General features: G+C 36.3%; 1 protein-coding gene across 1 annotated transcript in view; it reads left to right on the forward strand.

Moving 5' to 3' along the window:
• The first annotated feature begins 849 nt into the window (after positions 1–849).
• LOC126374375 (G-protein coupled receptor dmsr-1-like) overlaps positions 850–20,032 on the forward strand; it is a 71,050-nt gene continuing 51,867 nt past the window's right edge. Inside the window, exons 1-2 of the mRNA XM_050020990.1 lie at positions 850–1,018; positions 17,212–17,574. Of these exons, the coding sequence (XP_049876947.1) occupies positions 17,260–17,574 (315 nt within the window). The 5' untranslated portion in view covers positions 850–1,018; positions 17,212–17,259. The remainder of the gene's footprint in view (positions 1,019–17,211; positions 17,575–20,032) is intronic.

Raw genomic sequence — 20,032 nt, forward strand, 5'->3', positions numbered from 1 at the left:
TTTGACCTAGGAAACTACCGAATTATGTAAATACCTCGATATTAAAATTTGACACAGGTAATCAACATGTAAAACAAAAATAACTTTCAATATAAATATTATACATTTCCCAAGTTAGACCGGTCACTTACCAAAGAGACGTTAGACCCACGTAAAAGTTGACAACTTATTATAAGTCGTGTCACATTTCTACTTTGGTAAACATAAGAATAATTCCGGTACCGGAAATTTCCGTGCGAATGGAATACGTATATTTTCGAAACCACATGTCGCATGTCTTTATATTAGGTATTAAAGTTCGAGATAAAAATATATAATTACGTTATATGACATGTAAAAGTCGTCATACACCACGTCTCTTCATATATATCTAAGTACACCATCTTTACGCCGATAAAAGACAAATAATTAAAAAGGATTATCATTTGATTGCTGTTTTTTTATTTTAGGAAACAACCCGATTTAACAAAAACATACTCTCATAATACTCGCCGGTTTGACAGGGAAATTCAAAACAAATAAATTAGTGTTAAATCTATCGTGAAGTACTTATCTCTCCTAATTAAACAGTTTTAGAGACAAGCGAAATCATGAATATTAATCGAGAGTTTGTTTTCATCTCGATCCAGACTAAGTATATTTCAGTGAAGATAAATTGTTAAACTTTCGAAGGAATACTGATAATTTTCAACTTTTATCTTAGCACTTTTGTGATCGTTACCAGGAGATGAATAGGGAAGTCGAGAAGTGGTAATGGTCGTTTTCGGTGGAATCGGGAGTTATTGTTAATGGAGAAATGTGGCGAGATGAAAGTAGAATCTCAGTGTAACGCTAACTGTCGGAGCCGCCTGTAGCGCGCTCGCTCGCACCGCGCACTAATGTTTATAAACTTCCAATCAAACTTAAATAACTCTTGTGGTGTTTCGTAATTCCTGAACACTAAGCAGTGATTTTTCAGTGATCTTTAATTTTGTTTTTTTTTTGGTCCATCGGATATTAGCAGCCGGAAGTTTTAAAAGTAAGTTTTTTATTAAGTAATAAATGGAAATTTATAATGTAACAATGTTGTGTGTACATTAAAATAAAAGAAAAATCTTGTCTACCAATTTTACAGAAAGACAGGATCAACAGGTTTTTCAAAAATCTTTTCAAATTCCTTGGTTGATCGTTGTGAGACTTTATAGATGGCGCTGTTCAGATTTAACTCGATAATTATTATTACCTATTTTCTCAGTGTTCGGGGTACTTACATAAATATAATGTAACCACAGAGGCATATATGAAAATATTTTTTGCTTGGCATTTGTATCAGGTACTTATAGAAATAGAATTCGTTATGTAAAAATTGACGATTCAAAGTGTAACTATGTTACCTACTGAAGAAAGATATTTTTGAATTTGAATTATGTTACTATATTACCTACACTACTACTTCACTTACACTACTTCACTTTATTCTTGCTTATATTACTTCACTTTATTTTAATTAGTATAATAATGTGTGGAAGATGTGTTGTGCATAGGTGTAATAACAAAGGCCATCATTTATGCCCAAAAACAAAGATGACAGTTGCTTATGTTTGATATACATGAAATTAGAAGGTTACACGAAGGAAAATCAGTAGAGCACCATCTAAGTATTTTTTTTTTGGGGAACGTAGCCTGGTAAAACCCTCATTGGTAAAAGATTTATAAACTGTATCTCGAAGCTCAGTTAACATGTTTACAGTATGAAACCAGATGTTTTCGTAATATGTTTCCGTGTTGCTATGGTAAAAATGTTGATAATTCGTTGAACGCCGAGAAATTACTTTCTCATGTGAATGATTTTATGACTCCAAAGGACTCTTTTACCGTTGGGCTTGTTTTGACTGTAGATCTACTCATATTATCCAGTACTTATAAGAATAAAAAAAATTATTCGTTCTAGAGTGGTACAAAAGATCTTAATTAATAGGTATATTGTAACAAAAAAATCCATTACTCAACCATATAGCGTGCGAATAAGAAACATTCTTTAAATCTAATCTTTAATAAATCAGTCTTAAAATCAACAACAATAGATATTTTAAATACACAAATGACAGATAAGTACAACAATTAACCTTAATTTAAATAAACGGTTGTGAGTTTTGGTATACGTACTTATACAGGAAGTGATAGGTGTAACAAAAGTAATTAGACAAACAAATTGGTTGATACATAAGACCTTAAGGTAATGATTAATAACTGTCTTATTATTGACTAGCTTTTGCCTGCGACTTCGTCCGCGTGGCGTGTTATAAAAGAGGCATAATCTTCATACAAAAGGATTTTCCCGCTAATTCCCGTTCCCGTGGGAATTTCGGGAATTCCTTTCTTAGTGCACCTCTACGGTACCTAAGCTATGTCCCATCTAAATTTGTGCCTACGTTTAGCCGTTTAGGCTGTGCGTTGATATGTCAATCAGTCAGTTTCTCCTTTTATATATTAAGATAACTGTTGGTTAACAGAGTCATATCTATGAATATAATACTATCATGATTGAACTGTCACACGTCAGCTCCTTATAAATAATTATAATCCACTTTTAAATGCCAAAACTGGCTGCAATAATTACGGCGCAGCGTTTACGTTAAGAATCGAAAAATCTATAAAATACAGGAAAATCGGATAAAAATCTGGCTTCGTAATATCGGGAACGAGATTGGCATTAAATTAGTAACGCACTTCATTCAAATAATTGAATTGGGTACTTGAAAATCTTTTCACTTTTGCAACAAATTGATAGAAACAAGGAACGCAGGTTTATTATCGTTGTTAATTTGTTACTGTTGAAGTTTTTATTGTCGAATGCTTTCTATATTCATACATTGTTTAACACAATATCTGGTCATAGGTTCGAATCCTAAGGAGCTCGGTTGCGCAGCGGTAAACGCGCTCGGTCTGCAATTGTTGAAGTTAAACAACTTTCGCAAAGCCCGGTCATAGGAGGGGTGACCACAAAAAAGTTTTCATCTCGACCTCCTTCGTGCTTCGGAAGGCACGTTAAGCCGTTGGTCCCGGCTGCATTAGCAGTTGTTAATAACCATCAATCCGCACTGGGCCCGCGTGATGGTTTAAGGCCCGATCTCCCTATCCATCCATAGGGGCCCGTGCCCCAGCAGTGGGGACGTTAATAGGCTGGTTATGATGGTGATGAGGTTCGAATCCCTGGTCAAGCTTTAAACCATTGACTCCCTATACATCTTGTAGCCATTCTTAAATAAATATACTTACTCAGATTTTCACTTAGCATAATTTTAAGCCTATTAGTAAAAAAATTATAAACTTCTAAATGTAAATGTTTTAATTCAAGGCATTTCAACTACAACATAAATTGTTTCGATTTCGATTTTACAGACAAAAAACAGGTTTCAACCACTTTAACTGATTCTTCTTCTTTTCGACTTGCTGGCAGACTTATATAGAGCGCTCAAAGTGTTTGGCTACGGACATGGCATTGCCAGTATTTAGCATTAAGTCCTCCCGAGGGCAAGTGGCAGGGCAGGAAGGACAAGACACGAGGTATCAGGAGAACTTGTCCATTGTTCATCATTTTTGGTTTCTCAGAACATGGAACACATCATGGCTTGTTCTTCCTGCTTTAACTGATTGAACCCCACAGAAACGTCGACGATGAACGAGGCAGACCCTAAGATGGTGGAGAGACGAACACTTCATTTTTCATCAAATGAAGATAAAGATGAAAAAGAGGAAAGAAGATAAAGGGTGTCTCACTTGGTTGCGCAACCAGTATTATGACTAGTTGCCGGTATCCAAATGCCGAACAGTTTCCCGCTGGTTGGGCAACCATGGTGTTCTAGTCAGATAGGAGCCATAATTCAGGTTTACTAAGATAAGGACGAAAAGGAACTCTTTGCCGATCATTGGGTCACACAATAAAATATGACACAATAAAAACATACTTGGGTAAATCTCAAAATTTCAAGTTTGGTGGCAAAATTTCATCTTATTTTTTCGTGAAAAATTGGGTTCCGACATGAAAAAGATCCAAAGGGATCCTCGGTTTCGACATGAAAAAGGATTTTTTTAGTTCCCAATTTTCCCAATTTTCACGAAAAAATTATATGACAGTTCGCCACCAAACTTGACACATTTTGATATTCACCCACTTACGTATAAGTCTAAATCAGATCACGTCTATTTCCCATTCTCTTTGGGGCAAGTAAAGACACTGGATTCTCATCTCCTTCCACTTTCATCACAAAAATAAAATAAAAATATTCTCAAAGTCACCTACACGGAGTGTCATACATAAATAATGCTTAGAACAAACTTTTCTGTCTAAAACGCGTATTTTATCTATGGAGCAGTGTTGCGTTTCAATTTAAATAAACAAACTATCCAACAGCGGTCCCTTGGCGGCATGTGGTAATGAATCCTGTCAACGTATGTGCACTTACTGCGGGAAATAAAGTTAAGCCAAGCGTATTTATTTTCTTTCGTTCTCGTCAACGGGGAAAAATAAAACATCTCCTTTAAACTACTATTTGCAACACGAACATGTCTATCTGCCAAGCAATAATCTTCTCTTCTTCTCTCGTGTGGATTGTGAGATCGATGACGGACCTCAACAACCCAATGATTACTATTTGAGACGCCAAAAGACAGACATGGCTCATGTAATGACTACCAACTTAAATATTCGCCGTGACCCACTGCTTAACATACACTCCGAAGCCTGGAATCATCTTATTTTTCGGACAATCAGGTGATTACAGGTAGGACCAAACCAGCGACAGTCTCACCAAGTTATTTTATGCTTCACGTGTCCTCACCAGGAATCGAACTCAGGGCTTCCACATTGTGAGCCTAAAATGCTCAACCACTGGACCACAGAGCCCGTTTCCAAGTTATAAGTTTCCAATTATACCAAAATATCCCTGGCAAATGTACATAAATCACTGACTTATTTGCCCTAGTAAAATATATCACTGGAATTTTCTATTACAAATAAGTTGACCATTTTCTATCTGGCATGTAATAAATTTGCCTTTATTATGCTGTTCTGTGACAGTAAAAACAAATATCGTGTTACGAATTCCGCGCACGCGGGCCCGTGTTGTTCTATGTTCAAATCCAATCGGCATCAGTGATCGATTAATTCAATTTTGACAAATATACAATGTAGCTTGTCATTTTATGTTGCCCGTAGCGATTTTCCCTGTTTTCTTTTATTAAAAGGCAAAGGGAACTATGCCCATACAGCGATGTCTTATGTATTGTTTTCTTGGTCATTATTAATGAAATGATTAAAGGTGATGACGATGAATGATGAAACCTAAGCCGCCTCCTTCGGAGCAGACTCCTATACTCTGAACCAAAAGTCCGCATAAACTTTCGATTTATGAAGCGGCTATTTTGGCGAAGCGAAAATAGATAGGTACACTTTGTTTATTGAATATTCCGATATAATAACATTATCGCGAATGTTTTCCGACTAACTTAAAGCGATTATTAACCACGAAACATCACTTCGTATTAATTATTTAATAAAAAAGCTACTGTCCCGTTCCCGTTCCCAACAAAAAGCCGTTGCCATAGACAAAATAAAAAAGAGCTTCCAAACGTCGAACTAAAGAGTTGTTCGATCGTTAGAGGAAACGACGAGAGAGTGGGCGAACTTCTTAAGGAGTAACTACTTCCTAATGTTTCAGGCATCGGTTTGCCAGGATACTAGTGGGTGTGAGGGAAATAGGTACATAATACATTTTAGTACGATGTCGTATTAACTTAACTACTTACCTGACGAATCCAAATTCTCACTATATGTCAAAATGTTAATGCGACAGGGTTCTAAAGAGAATAAGAGAAAAAAAAATGCCAAAACCGTCGACTTTTAACATAAACTAGACAATAAACTTGTCACCGTTCACTATTGCCAAATGTTTGTTTTCGTCCCTGCAAATGAAGAGAGTACTTAGGTAAACAGATATTTGTAAATTAGCTTCAGGCCAACAATGTTTAGTTAAATTGGTTATGAAAATGAGGTTGACATTGACCCTACCCAAGCCAAGCTTTAAGCAGAATGTTTAAGCATTACGAGTAGATACTGAAAACGGGTCAACTTTGTTTAAGAATGTTGCGGATATGTGGTATATTAGTTGTATCGATTTAGCTATTATTAAATAACTATTGGTGCTAATTCCAGTACACACCATCTAATTTTACTTTAAGTTAAACCTGTCATTTTCTTATCCGCCGAAAAGGAAAGGGAGGGGTAAAATTTATGGAACACACGTCAATTTTAGCACAAATCTCCGTCAGAATTAAGTTGACAGTACACGTCAAACGGTTTGCATACCAGTGAGACACATTTTTGATTCGCCCGGGTTATTAATTCATTTACTCATTCTTCTTAAAATTAAGAACTGTTAATCATAGGTCCTTTTACTTTTCGGCGGATAAGAAAATGACAGGTATAACTTAGAGTAAAATTAGGAGGTGTCTGAAAGAATCGGGACCATTATCCGCTTGATTAAAAACATACTTAAACTCACGCTCGTGGTAACTTGAGGCGTGCAGAACCAGCAGTCATCAGACGACAACAAGTTCACGACTATATGAAAATGGGGGTAGTCAGCGGTACATCCATTGCAAGATGAACCAAGTACGCACACTTCACCGAGCTTTCTGTTAGACCAACGTGATAGATAGGTGGTGAGCCGAACTGCCGTCTATAATGGTCGAGCAAACTGTGTTACTGAAACTGAACTAAAGATAAATTAATAACTCGTTGGTTCAAGTCCGGTAGCGGGGTTCGAAACGTTGATCCTCGTTTGAGAAGTAAGCCGGTGAAGCACAGGACCACAGTGACTTTTGTTGGTTTAACAGCCTCCGTGGTCTAGTGGTTAGAGCGTTAGGCTCACGATCTGGAGGTCCGGGTTCGATTCCCGATGGGGACATTGTCGAAATCACTTTGTGAGACTGTCCTTTGTTTGGTAAGGACTTCTCAGGCTTGAATCACCTGTTTGTCCGAAAAAGCAAGATGATTCCGTGCTTCGGAGGGCACGTTAAGCCGTTGGTCCCGGCTATTAGCCGTAAAAAACACCTCCACCAACCCGCAGTGGAGCAGCGTGGTGGAGTATGCTCCATACCCCCTCCGGTTGATTGAGGGGAGGCCTGTGCCCAGCAGAGGGACGTATATAGGCAGTTTATGATAGTATGTACTTAAATATTTACTTTTGGGAACACCATAATCCTTCCGAAGCCCGTATTCGATGTTGTTACGTTAAGGTTATAATAGGGGTGTAATAATAGAGCTGGGACATGGAGCTTTATACGTGGACCTAACCACCATGGAGTATGGTTAGCAAACTAAGTAAAAAAATTAGTCACACTGTAACAAATACTGAGGGGGATGATTCAGACCATGATTCTGAGTTGATATTAAGGAGTTTCCTCTCGGAAAATTCATGAACATTTTAGTGTTTTTTAATTATTTTCAGTTCCATGCTTTTGCGACGGAAAATTGCACTAGATATCAACTCAGAATCATGGTCTGAATCATACCTCAATTTTCGTTACGATGTCACTAATACCCGTGTACTTAATAAGTATATAAAAAAGTATTACTTATCTACTTTTTTTCGTTTCCTGGATTGTCCTATAGCTGAGAAAAGGCCTCGCCTTAGAGCTTCCATTTCTCATAGCAATAATTCTATACAGGATGTTAGTAACATCGTAACAAATACTCAGAGGGATTATTCAGACCATGATTCTGAGTTAATATCAAGTGGAATTTTTCGTCGCAAAATTCATGTTTTTTTTAGTTTTTTTTTAATTATTTTCAATTCTATACTTTTGCGAAGGAAAATTCTACTTGATATTAACTCAGAATAATCAGCTGAATCATCTCCCTCAGTATTCGTTACGATGTCACTTACATCCCACACAAGTACATACGGTAGGCATACAAGTAGGTATGGGTGTTAGTGACACCGTAACGAATACTGAGGGGGATGGTTCAGACCATGATTCTGAGTTGATATCAAGTGGAATTTTCAGTCTGAATATTCCTGAAAGTTTTTGTGTTTTTTTTTTTAATTATTTTCAATTCCATACTTTTGCGACGGAAAATTCCACTTGATATCATCTCAGAATCATGGCCTCAATCGGCCCTCAAAGTTTTTGTTACGATGTCACTAACACCCTGTATATAATATTTAGAAGTATATAATCCTATGCAATAATATAAAAATATCAAACATTTGGAATAAATGCTCCGCGGGGCTTATAATCTTGAATAATAGAGAAGCAGGAATTCATTTATGAAATTAAATAAATATATTGATGTTCGTAAGCTTACTCTGTTTTCAGTAATAATTTAACAAACAATTTAACAAACAAAATTAAACATTAAAAGACGATTCTTAGAATGACTAAATTGGGTGATTGACCAAGAATGACAAACATCGAGATTCGTCGAAACGCTTGCGAAATATCAGTGAATTACTTATAAGAAAATGGTTACTATTACGTTGATAAATGGTAGAAGTAATACGTTCCGCTACTAAAAATAATTATAGGGTTCGATTGCTAGAGATATAAAAGTACTGTGACACTACAGCTGAGAACATTCACAGATTTATTTATCCATTGCTGGGCTAGGCCTATCCTTTATATACCATCACAAAGGTGTCATCGAAGTACCAAGCTCCAGATGCCTTAGACAAGTTGCACACGATTACGATAAACAACAATGACAGTGGTAAAAATTATATAAGATTGACATGTCACCTTATATTACCACACAATATATTTTATTGTCAATCACACACATTTTTGCCAGTCAGTTTTCGAAATCGTTTGCAATTTGGCTAACCGTTTCCAAGCTTTTCTACAACGTCTATTCAAATTCAAAGTTATACGCTACCTAGTAAATAAACATATTTCTGAGTTTGTTTTTTTGTCTCCTCAAACGTCTCGTTCTGAAATTATTGATAGGTATGTAAAGCTCCATATACCCAGATCAAATTTCTGTTAACTGCGAAATTTTGCGCGAAGAGGACAAAAATCCTGGACCTTAAAATCCGGATGTAGTTTATTATCGCTCTTTTAAGTATTTTTAATGTCATTTCGGACCATTGGAGTCTCGAAAAAAGGGATCGAGGACATCCAAGACTTCCGATAGACATTAAGGAAACATTCTATAGGTTGACTCCATTATTTAATATGTGTTTCATATACTTGAATGATATCTAATGCATATAAGATGTTGGATTTTGTTGACAAAGCGTAGACTTTAAGAAAATAGGCACATTGCTTTTTCTTTATAATGCCTTGGTGAGGTCACTGAACCCTCAGTATGCTGTATACATAACTACTATTGAGCGAATTCAGGATAAAATTCTCTAACGTATTGGTTACAAATAAATATAAACATGGAACCCCTGACTTGCAGAGCCTGGAATAGCGCTGTGACCAGAGAGATGTCATATGTTTCTATAAAATCTTACACAATCTTATTGAATCTCCTTAAATCGTAAGCAAATTCTCACTAAACTTCGGTTATCAATGAGGCCAACATTCACATTGCCACGTTTCCACAACAATTTGAAAAAATTGTGCTATAAATCGTTTGGTTAGACGTGCATGAAATTTATGTACTTATTAATACTTACAAATATTTAAATTGTCATTTTTCACCTTAAATTCCTTTAATTTGCTTCCGCCATTAAAGGAAACTCTACATTAAGGAACTATAAGGTAAAAAATAAAATATTTAGACAAGGTTGTTAAAAAGGCCACATCAAAGAAAATCATCTAAAAAGCAAATTTGGCAATAGCGATTAAATTAAGTGCGCAATGCGATAAGTGCGCAAGCGGTTAAATTAAATGCAAACAAATATCAAATAGCAATATTGCTTTTCAGGTGAATTGCTTCAATTATGGTCTTTTTAGCCCCCAAGATCTCTAAAGACTAATGAAACTGCTTAGTGCCTATTCAAGCCGGATTTTATTACGTCTATTTACGTAACCATGTATGAACTATTTCCACGAACACGAACTGCCAAATAGCTGAATTTATACGCAAACTTTGAATGTACCTAGTGCTCATTATTTTGTACAAAAGTTTCGCGGTACTGTGTACGCTGTATCTCATAACATATATGTACACACCATCTAATTTTATTTTAAGTTAAATCTGTCAATTTCTTATCTGCCGAAAAGGAAAAGGACGGGTAATCGACAGGCATAAAATTTATGGCTCACACGTCAATTTTAGGCAGAAATCTAAAACAACTCTCTAGAATTTTTACATCGGCTAAAACCCGACAGAATTAAGTTGACAGCTCACGTCAAACAGGTTGCATACCAGCGAGTCACCTAGGTATTTGATTCGCCGGGGTTATTCATTCATTCACTCATTTTCAAATTAACAGCCGTCAGAAGAAAATGACAGGTGTTACTTAAAATACAATAAAAGTCTACAGGAATTAGCACCGATATAAATAAAAGAATACTTAGATACTTTTTTTTTTGTACAATTGAATAAACAAATCGTTCTTAAAAACGTAAGTACATTCCTCATTCATTACTTTTTACCCAAATAATGGTGCGGGCATAAGCTAGGTACTTAGTTTAAAAAAATATTAATACGACGGTTGTAAAATCTACAATACGAAGGTGCCTAACGTAATTTTTTCTCAGTAATTTAGTACGAATACTTACCGAGAATAAAGAAAAAAACTTACTTTACCGTGACGAGATACGTAGTCGGGTATTCGTTTTTGAGACTTGTTGTTGATATGATTTAGATTCCACAACTCAACCACAAGCGCCTCTTTCAGACAACTCAAAAGAGTCAATTATAGCTCGACGACTAGCAAAATGTTAGTGTTTATGTTAGCATACTGCCTGGCTTCAGTATTTTGCAAATTTTTACGACCGTCAATGTCATGGTGATATTAATTTGTTTATAATACCAATGTGGTACACTTTTATCCATTACGTTGATTGTAATTCTATAAATATGAGCTTTGTCACCAGAATTTAGCAATATAAACGGTCTCTGTAATCCTGTGTGTGTGTGTGTGTGTCTGTCTGTGTGTCTGTGCGCGTGTGTGCGTGTGGGTGTGTGTGTGAAAGTCACAGGTTGGAATCCCGGTGGGGACATAGCACAAAAATCATTTTGTGATCCCTAGTTTTATTAGGACATTACAGACTGATCACCTGATTAAAGTAGGATGATCCGTGCTATAATCTGATTCATGTAATAACTCAGATTTATGAGCTGCATTACCGGCTTGTGTTACTAACATCCTGTATAACTTTTACAATTGATTACAATATAAGTTTTTATCTTAGCTCCAGACCGCATAAGGAATGGATTATAATTATTACAATAGAGTATTTATTCAGCGTTTATACAACACTTATTCTCACGATGACGTCACAGTTTTGTATGCTGCCACTCCCTAAATGACTAATTATGGCTCGGTTACGTAACACCACATCCCAAGGGTAAAGGAAAGGAATAAAGGACTCACGGACCATTTATTAAGCTAAATTTCTGCTCATTACACCCAATAATTGAATACAAAGTGGGTACCCTAATAATGATTTAGGACAATTGTTAGGTTTGTATGAAACTTTCACTCACTCTAAGACAATATGTATTGTAATCAACGTTGAGTTACGTTGGTCTAATAAAGCTCGGTATGATTTGGGTACTTACTTCATCTAGCGATGGATGTACTTACCTCTGACTACCCCAATTAAGAATATAGTCTAATTTAGTTTATATATAAGATGTTAGTGACATCGTAACAAATACTGAGGGGGATGATTCAGATCATGATTCTGAGTTAATATCAAGTGGAATTTTCCGTCGCAAAATTCATTATATATTTTTTTTAACTAACTCAGTCTAATGAGCTGAATCATCCCCCTCAGTTTTTGTTACGAAGTCACTTACACCTGTACAAGTACATACTAGTAGCCATACAAGCCGATAGGGTGTTAGTGACACCGTAACAAATACTGAGGGGATTATTCAGACCATGATTCTGAGTAAGGAAGCAAGAGAAGTGTGTCAGGATCGAAGCAAATGGAATTCTATAGTCTCTGCTTACCCCGGTGGGAAATAGGCGTGAGTTTATGTATGTATGTATGATTCTGAGTTAATATCAACTGGAATGTTCCGTCGCAAAAATCATGAAAATTTTAGTGTATTTTTTAATTACTATTTTCCATTCCATACTTTTGCAACGGAATCATACCCTGCAACATCCCTCAAAGTCACTAACACCCTGTATGAATTTGAGGATTATTAGATACTATGTTTACTGTTTAATATTAAGTTTGTACTTTGTTTGTTTGTTAGAAGGGAAGAGAGGCCTTTGCCCTGCAGTGTACTAATAATAATATAATTAAGTTTGTACCGACATCCCATTTCTGGGAAAAGACGTAGAGCATTAACTCGACTTTTGACGTTACGAACTCACTTAGGTTTTTGACGAATTAGGTATCTTCTAAACGTCAAAGAACCCAGTTGTAAAGGAAAATTTAAAAGTCAGGTCGTTTCAAAAACAAAGTTGTAATCTGAGCACTCAAAGTTATTATTAAGATTTTATTTTCAATTAAACAAGAATATTGTAATGAAATACTCCGTGAGTCACAGTTTAGAAACCTCTCAAACTCCCAAAATCCATTCATCGATATTAAAAAACTACTATAGAGTAATTAATACAAATACTCAATGCAAAATCATATACCTACATATATACTTAACAAGTATATGCATGCCATTAAAAGAAAAAACAAAAACTAGGAAAAAGTTCTCAAAGCACTCTTCGAGGGCAGTCATATTCATTGTTGGAATTCTTTTTCTTTACAGCGCTGAGTAGACAATTATAAAGTTTATAGTGAATTTCGAAGTCTTCCACTTTCTTTTGAATATTATCAGTCCTGAAAAGCAGTACTTACCTATTTAAAAGAAACATGCTATAATTGTTTTAGGGTTAATTAATATTATTTTTTCATTTTTTATTTTTCATCATATCCTTAAACACATATATAGACTACATTTGAACTGCTAGACGGCTGCAAAAATGCAGTGTTTGTGCAATTAGTATGCCTTACAGATCATAGAAACAAGGAAGATATTCCCTCAGAACTAAATTACACGAGTCCGCATGTCGCCTCGTAAGTCAAGAGATTCGTACAGAAATACAAACTGAATTATTACCTTGTTTTGGCATATGTGCCTCGCTATCTCTGTATCCTATCCGCCTTTTTAATCCTATGCGCGCATTTCCGTCTTTCCGTGAAAAGTAGGTATTCAATTAACTTAATTAATGTTATAGAGTTTAAAGGAAAATTTTAAAATGCAGTCCACTAAAATAAACTACGGGAATGTACTTACTTACAAGATTTCTTCCGTACGTCTACGGTTTTTAGTTCGGACTGGCTCTTTAGGGACTGTTTTATAGACAGAGACGTAAGGTGCTAGTTATTCAAATTTAGAAGTTATTTGCAATAAGTATACGGTCTTTTAGCCCAGACGGTCTTCCCCACATTGACTTATTTGTCAACTCCAGACCGTACTCTGGTAAGTTACTTGTGCGCACTTTTGCTCACACTTGCTTTTCACGGTGTCACCATCGAGAACTTTTAAGGTTACGTTGGGTTTCTTTCGTTTTCTGTACGGAGAACGCGTGGCCTACATCGTAGCGTCATAGGTTTGAATCCCGACTCGAATCTATACCACTGAATTCGACTTTATGTGTTTGAATCCATGTTTCGAACACACATAATTTACATCGCGTGGTTTCCAGGATTGATGCCCTAACAGTGGCAACAGGTTCGCCCCTTATTACATGGCACTTGAACATAGCTGGCGAGGAATAGGTGTATACTATACGCCTCTACCTACCCCTTCGGGGATACAGGCGTGATGCTATGTCATGTGAGCTAAAAGTGGGGACTACGGGAAATAATGGTTACAAAATGGTTCATAAGCACTCGACGCATGCCATTACTACGTTCATCAGAGTTACGTCAGGCTGAAATGATGAATGAATGATGTAATTCATGCGTCTCATACCATGTTATGTTATATCCGTAACGCAATAGTAAAACAATTAATGTAACTTAATGTAACGTACGATCGATAAACCTACATGCGCAGAAAGTAACATATTGTGAGATGTTTTGTTTTTTAATAAAAAAATCCCTTTTGCTACCTCCGAGAAATCCGTTTACGTAAAAACCGCGCCTGAGAGGTCTGACGTCATCAAAGTTTAGATCCCAGAGTGGGTAATATGTAGTATATGTTTTTTCTCTATGGTAAAAGGTAAAAATAATAGCTATAATATTATGACCAGGTGTACCTTTCCCGGGAATATTCCGGTTGTAAAAATTCTTAAATAGTAAGACCACTGGCTGCTTTTCTTGTTCAAATTGTTCTTTCTTGTGCTCTGGTCTTATCTACCTGTAGGTTAGGTAATAAAGCTCTTTTTGCATAAGTTGTCATCATCATCAATTTAAGAGCCTCGCTTTTGTCGGTGCAGCATATTCTATGCTACTTTTTTAGGGAAAAATAGGGCAGTGGTTTGCCTTCCGCCCCGCAGTATTCTGTCTGACGCAAGTGGGATGGCGCCCAGAGTAGTCTATTACAAAGCCATACTAGGACTCCTGTCCACCGCCTCTGAATAGTACTGACAGTAACTGCTGCCCTCTGTCAGGTTCCAGGTATAAGTTTTACGCCTTTTTACTATCGGGAATGTTCCCACTTTGGGAACGTTTGGGAACGGCTCATCACTGGTTATGACGTAGAGTCCTTGAATGTATTTACTTTGAACTTTAATTAATTGCGACTACTTTTAAGTAAACCATTTTAGGTTTGCTTTTGGTCACGATTATGATACAAACGAAATTGATTAAGCAATTAAAATGTATTAATTAGTTTAATCAATTTGAAAGAAAGAGAGCCAAGAGCCGTGTAAGCCCAGTTGTTAGAACGCTTGCCTCTCAGTTTGAAGTCGCAGGTTTGAATCCAGCACAGGCGTAAACCAATGATTGTAGAATTTGTTTTCGAATTCATGTTTGGATCGCATGCTCAGCGGTGAAGGAAAACATCGTGAAGAAACCCACATTCCCGAGAAATGCATTTTGGGAGGTATGTGACCTAACCTGTATTGGGCGAGTTTTCACTTCGCGGGTTGGAATGTCAGACAGGCAGTCGCTTCTGTAAAAAACCGGACCTGTCAAGTCTTCAGGACCCTGTGAAAAACGGGCTAATGCTAGGGGGATGATGAATTTGAAAGAAAGAAATATTTTCACTTGACTTTAAGGACTTTGGGTCTTAAGACCTTAAAGAACAAAACACTTATAGTTACTATTTATTTATTTCATTCAGGCAACTAAGGCCCATGCAAAAGATATTAAACTATTTAGAGCATTTATTATTCGTCTTCGCTGCTCTGAAGCGTCCACTGCTAGGCGTTGTACTATTGAAAGTACCTATAAAATGAAAATCAGGAAAAAGCAATGTCAGAATTCCAAATCATTTTAACCCGTGTACATATTATATACATACATAAACTCACGCATATTTCCCACCGGGGTAAGCGGAGGCTACGGAATTGGGTAGTTTCTCAGGTCAAAGATAAATTATGAAAATGGTTTCCTTTTTTCTATTTAACTGATTTATGAATTTTAATAATGAAAAATGTAATAATAAGTGCCACATTTTGTCACGTTTTTCTATGACGTCATAGGATGCTTTCATACAAATTCCATAGTAATTTCGTGTTTTGACGTTTAGTAAAAAGTGATTGATTTGACTAGTTGGATACTACCCTATTCCATTTGCTTCGATCCTCACACACTTCTCTTGCTTTCTCCACATTCATCAATCATACATGCAGGCCGCGCCGGTTCAGAGTAGATCGTACTGAACCTTTTCTAAGGACATCTCGAATTTCTCCTACATATTTAATTAATAAGGACAAGGACCGTTTTATGCCTTTTAATTAATTATTAAAATGGGTAAATACCACACCGCATCTAGTTCATTTGGTTGTAGGGCAAAGCAGGAATTTAATCATTAAGTTCCTTAATATGCGGACTTAAATTCTTGTATATTATTACTCACACCAACAGCCTACGTGGTGTATTGTGGTGTAGTTAGAGCGTTAGGCTCATGAACTGGGGTCTGGATACGATTCCCGATGGGAAAATCACTTTATGAGACTATCCTTTGTTTGTTAAGGATATTGCAGGCGTCAATCACTTGATTGGACGAAACATAAGGCACGTTAAGACGTTGGTCCCGGCTATCAGCCGTAAAACACCTCCACGCAGTGAAGCAGCGTGGGGGAGTATGCTCCATATCACCTCGGGTTGAAAGAAGGGAGGCCTGGGACCAGCAGTGGAACCCATATAGGCTGTTTATGTTTATGTGGCTCAAACAGTCGTAAGGTCAGAACATCAAAATTATTTTACATAGGAACCAAGGGTGAACAAAGGTCTATCCTTGGCGCTACCTCTAGTGCCCTGCCCTTGCGCTTTGCTCATCTTGGCGGGGGCACTACCGTGCCCCCAGATAGGTGTTTACTCGGCTTATAGAAAATTGCCACCCATGATTTTCATTCTCAAACAAAATTCGAAATAATTCTCTTTGCGGGATCAAATTCCCGAAACAACATAACTTGATTTGCAGGAAAATGTGTGAATTCCTTATTCTCCTTTAGATTCCTACCCGCGACTTGACGCTTATCTAAGTACGGGTTTTCCGCCGATTTTGTTAGTTTATTTCACCCCTAAATAATACAAATACACTATCAATGTTCTTACTTAATCAATAAGTAAAATATTTGTACGAAATGCCATCAAAATCCGTTTAGTAGGTTTGTTGCGAAAGTGTAACAGACAGATAGACAGAGCCAGTAATGCGAAGGCGCTTTTGTTAGTAGGGATTATACTTAGTCCGTCTTTGAAAGGACGTATTACAAATCGTCAATGCAAAGCGCTCCCGTTACGTTTTGATCTGCCAAAATTTCGTCGAAATCCAACAAACAAATTTGCTGTCGTATTTATATTTGTAGGTGTTTATAGGCCTATTGTTCTCTTCTATTTCTTTTTTGTTTGTAATTTTGCATTTACTGTGTGTGCAATAAAGTTCTTGTTATGTTATGTATAATTGAACTCTTTTTGTTGCAGAGGATTCAACAACGACCTATCATCGACGTGATATGACCGAAAACGAAAATGTCTACCGATGAAGGCTCCGGAAACATCACGCAAACCTTGTCGAGCTTGTTTGAAGAAATGTTATTGGCTCCACAAGTTAATGAGAACAAAAGTAGCGACTTCAGTCAATTTCTGTCAGTCCTCAAAGAGCAGTCAACACGCAGCGTTGGCCATGAACCTTTAGATTTCGGAACACTAGTGAAGATAGTGGACGGGTGGAGAAATAAGTTGAACTTGACCAAGCCTACTGAAGCGGTGTGTAATTACTGCGATGGAAACTTCCGTGACGTCATCCTAGCCTACAACAGTATCCACGGGTACATCAGCCTTATCGTAAGTTTTAATAACTTAAGTTTCTAATTTTAGTTAGGTACAGTGATGCATGAGCAATATAATGTACCCACTTTAGGACTCTGTCGCACTAACATATTTGACATTTAGTGAGACTTACAGTTCAATTTGTCAAAAAAGTTAATGTGACATGGTACCAAAGTGTATAAATATTAATGCTCGTGACCGTACCTATAAGGCTCATTATACTAGGTAACCAGTTCTATACAATACTTATGATATAGGTATTTAATTAGTTGGCAAATCAATACCTCATTTATATTTATTTAGGTATAGGTACTTTTGATCACGCAAAATAGCTTTTTAATTTTGTCGCATTATAGTGAAAACCACGTAAACGCCATTTTGAAATATCACAAATCATTCTAATGTGAATTTATTTAAAAAAAACTTTGATTATTTAGCTGGAAAATAACACCTGGCACACCTGAATGACAGACGGATAAGAGAATTGGGTAGTTTCAGATAAATAGTTAGTTAATTGGGTAGTTTAAGATAGTTAAAGATAAATTATGAAATTCTGATTAGTAAATTAATATAGATCTAAAGGAGACAAAAATCGTTTTATTCTTTTTTTCTATTTAAGTAAATTATTTTTGAATTTCAATAATGAAAAATTTAACAATCAGTACGACATTTTGTCACTTTTTTCTATTACGTCACAGGTTGCTATTTCATGCAAATTCCATAGTAATTACGTGTTTTGACCTTTAGTAAAAAGTAACTGATTTGACTAGTTTGAGGGAAGGTCCGGAACACTGAAAAATGTCGATGGATATCATCTATGGTAGGATGGTAGCACCTTTCTGATTATTTATGGCTTTGATGTACCTACATGGAAAATGATAAGAAACATTATATACACTTTCTCAAAATATTCCGATGTTGGTAGTACATTTTCTTCCTGTCGTGTAAAGAGAAAGTTGGCATTCCAGACATGTGTCGACGTTTGCCTCAATAAGTACATAGCAAACAATCTGGAACTTTCGTAAGCATGTCTGACATAAAAGTCTATTGCTTAAACACAACTTTTATGCCCGAGACAGAACCCATTGTGTAGGTAACTCGTGGATTTTGTCATAACGTATTAAGTGCCTATTCATTTTTGTTTGGCGTGAAGAGATGACAAGGATGTAACAGAGGGGAAGATAAGGATGTCAAATAGAATACTTGACACTACGTGAAGGTAGTAGATAGAAAATGTGATAGATAAATGAGTTTGTCAATGCGAGGAAGATAGGCATATGGGGATACTCGTACACACACGATTTTGACGCTCTTAAAGCCCGTATTGCAAAGAGATTTATGGGTACGAAAACATCATTATTTATCAACCTAGTCAAACACTTTTTACGAAATGTCGAAACTGATTTTTTGGTCTAGTACATTTTAACTGAGTAAGTACCTCATAATCAATATTGCGAGTTTTGTTTTGTTGTATTCATAGTCTATTATTTAACTATCGGCCTTTGGCGGCTCAATCATAATTCTGACACCAGGTTTGATGAGGCTGATATTCCACCTCACAACCCTAGAACGTCAAAACAGTTGATGCAAATTGTGTCATCTACGTGGTCTAATGATTTAGCTTGAAGTATAGTGTAGTAAACCTCATTTGCAAGCGTATAAAAAGGCTTCAAAGATAATTTTAAATTATACACTATCCTACTCAAAGGAATAACCTTCAGCGAGTTCTCTATGTTGGTGTTTATATAAGTAAGTAATATGTAATATAACTATATTTTTATGAATTCTGCATGTTGTAAATTGCAGTAGCATGAGATTGTGAGCAAATTAAGATTTAAAGAAAACTATTTTGCTCAGAGTTTTAAATCGGATACTAGAACCTACTACTCGAATTTAAGCATCTAGTTAGGTAATACTGATTTCCCTAGAGGCGACGGCTTCTCGCGTAAGCTCTCTTTGCAGTTGAGCCTAGGTAGGTACCGATTTGCTATTCAAATTCAAATTCAAATTCAAAAATATCTTTATTCAGTAGGTAACATAGTTACACTTTGAATCGTCAATTTTACATAACGAACGTCTCATCCGCCTAAAACTACTGCAGCTTCTCACAACCTGTATAGCCGGGGAAAAGAAGCTGCAAGAAAAACCTCGGCACAGGGCCCTAGACGTTCTTTAAAAAAATAAAAATAAACATAAAACATAAAATATTGGTATACAATTGAGTAATTTAGCTGCCTAATATCAGTTCTCAGACAGTTAATCCCATGCATTCATATCTTCTAAATAATCACTAACTTTATAATAACCTTTTTTGTAAAGTTTTTGTTTAACTACTGTCTTAAAACAGTTGAAAGGCAAATTCTGAATGTCAATGGGAATCTTATTGTAAAAACGTATACATTGCCCCTTAAAAGATTTAGTAATCTTATGTAATCGACTGACTTGTAAAGCAAGTTTATTTTTATTCCGGGTA

The sequence above is a fragment of the Pectinophora gossypiella genome, chromosome 17 (assembly GCF_024362695.1).
Source record: "Pectinophora gossypiella chromosome 17, ilPecGoss1.1, whole genome shotgun sequence".
NCBI lineage: Eukaryota > Metazoa > Arthropoda > Insecta > Lepidoptera > Gelechiidae > Pectinophora > Pectinophora gossypiella.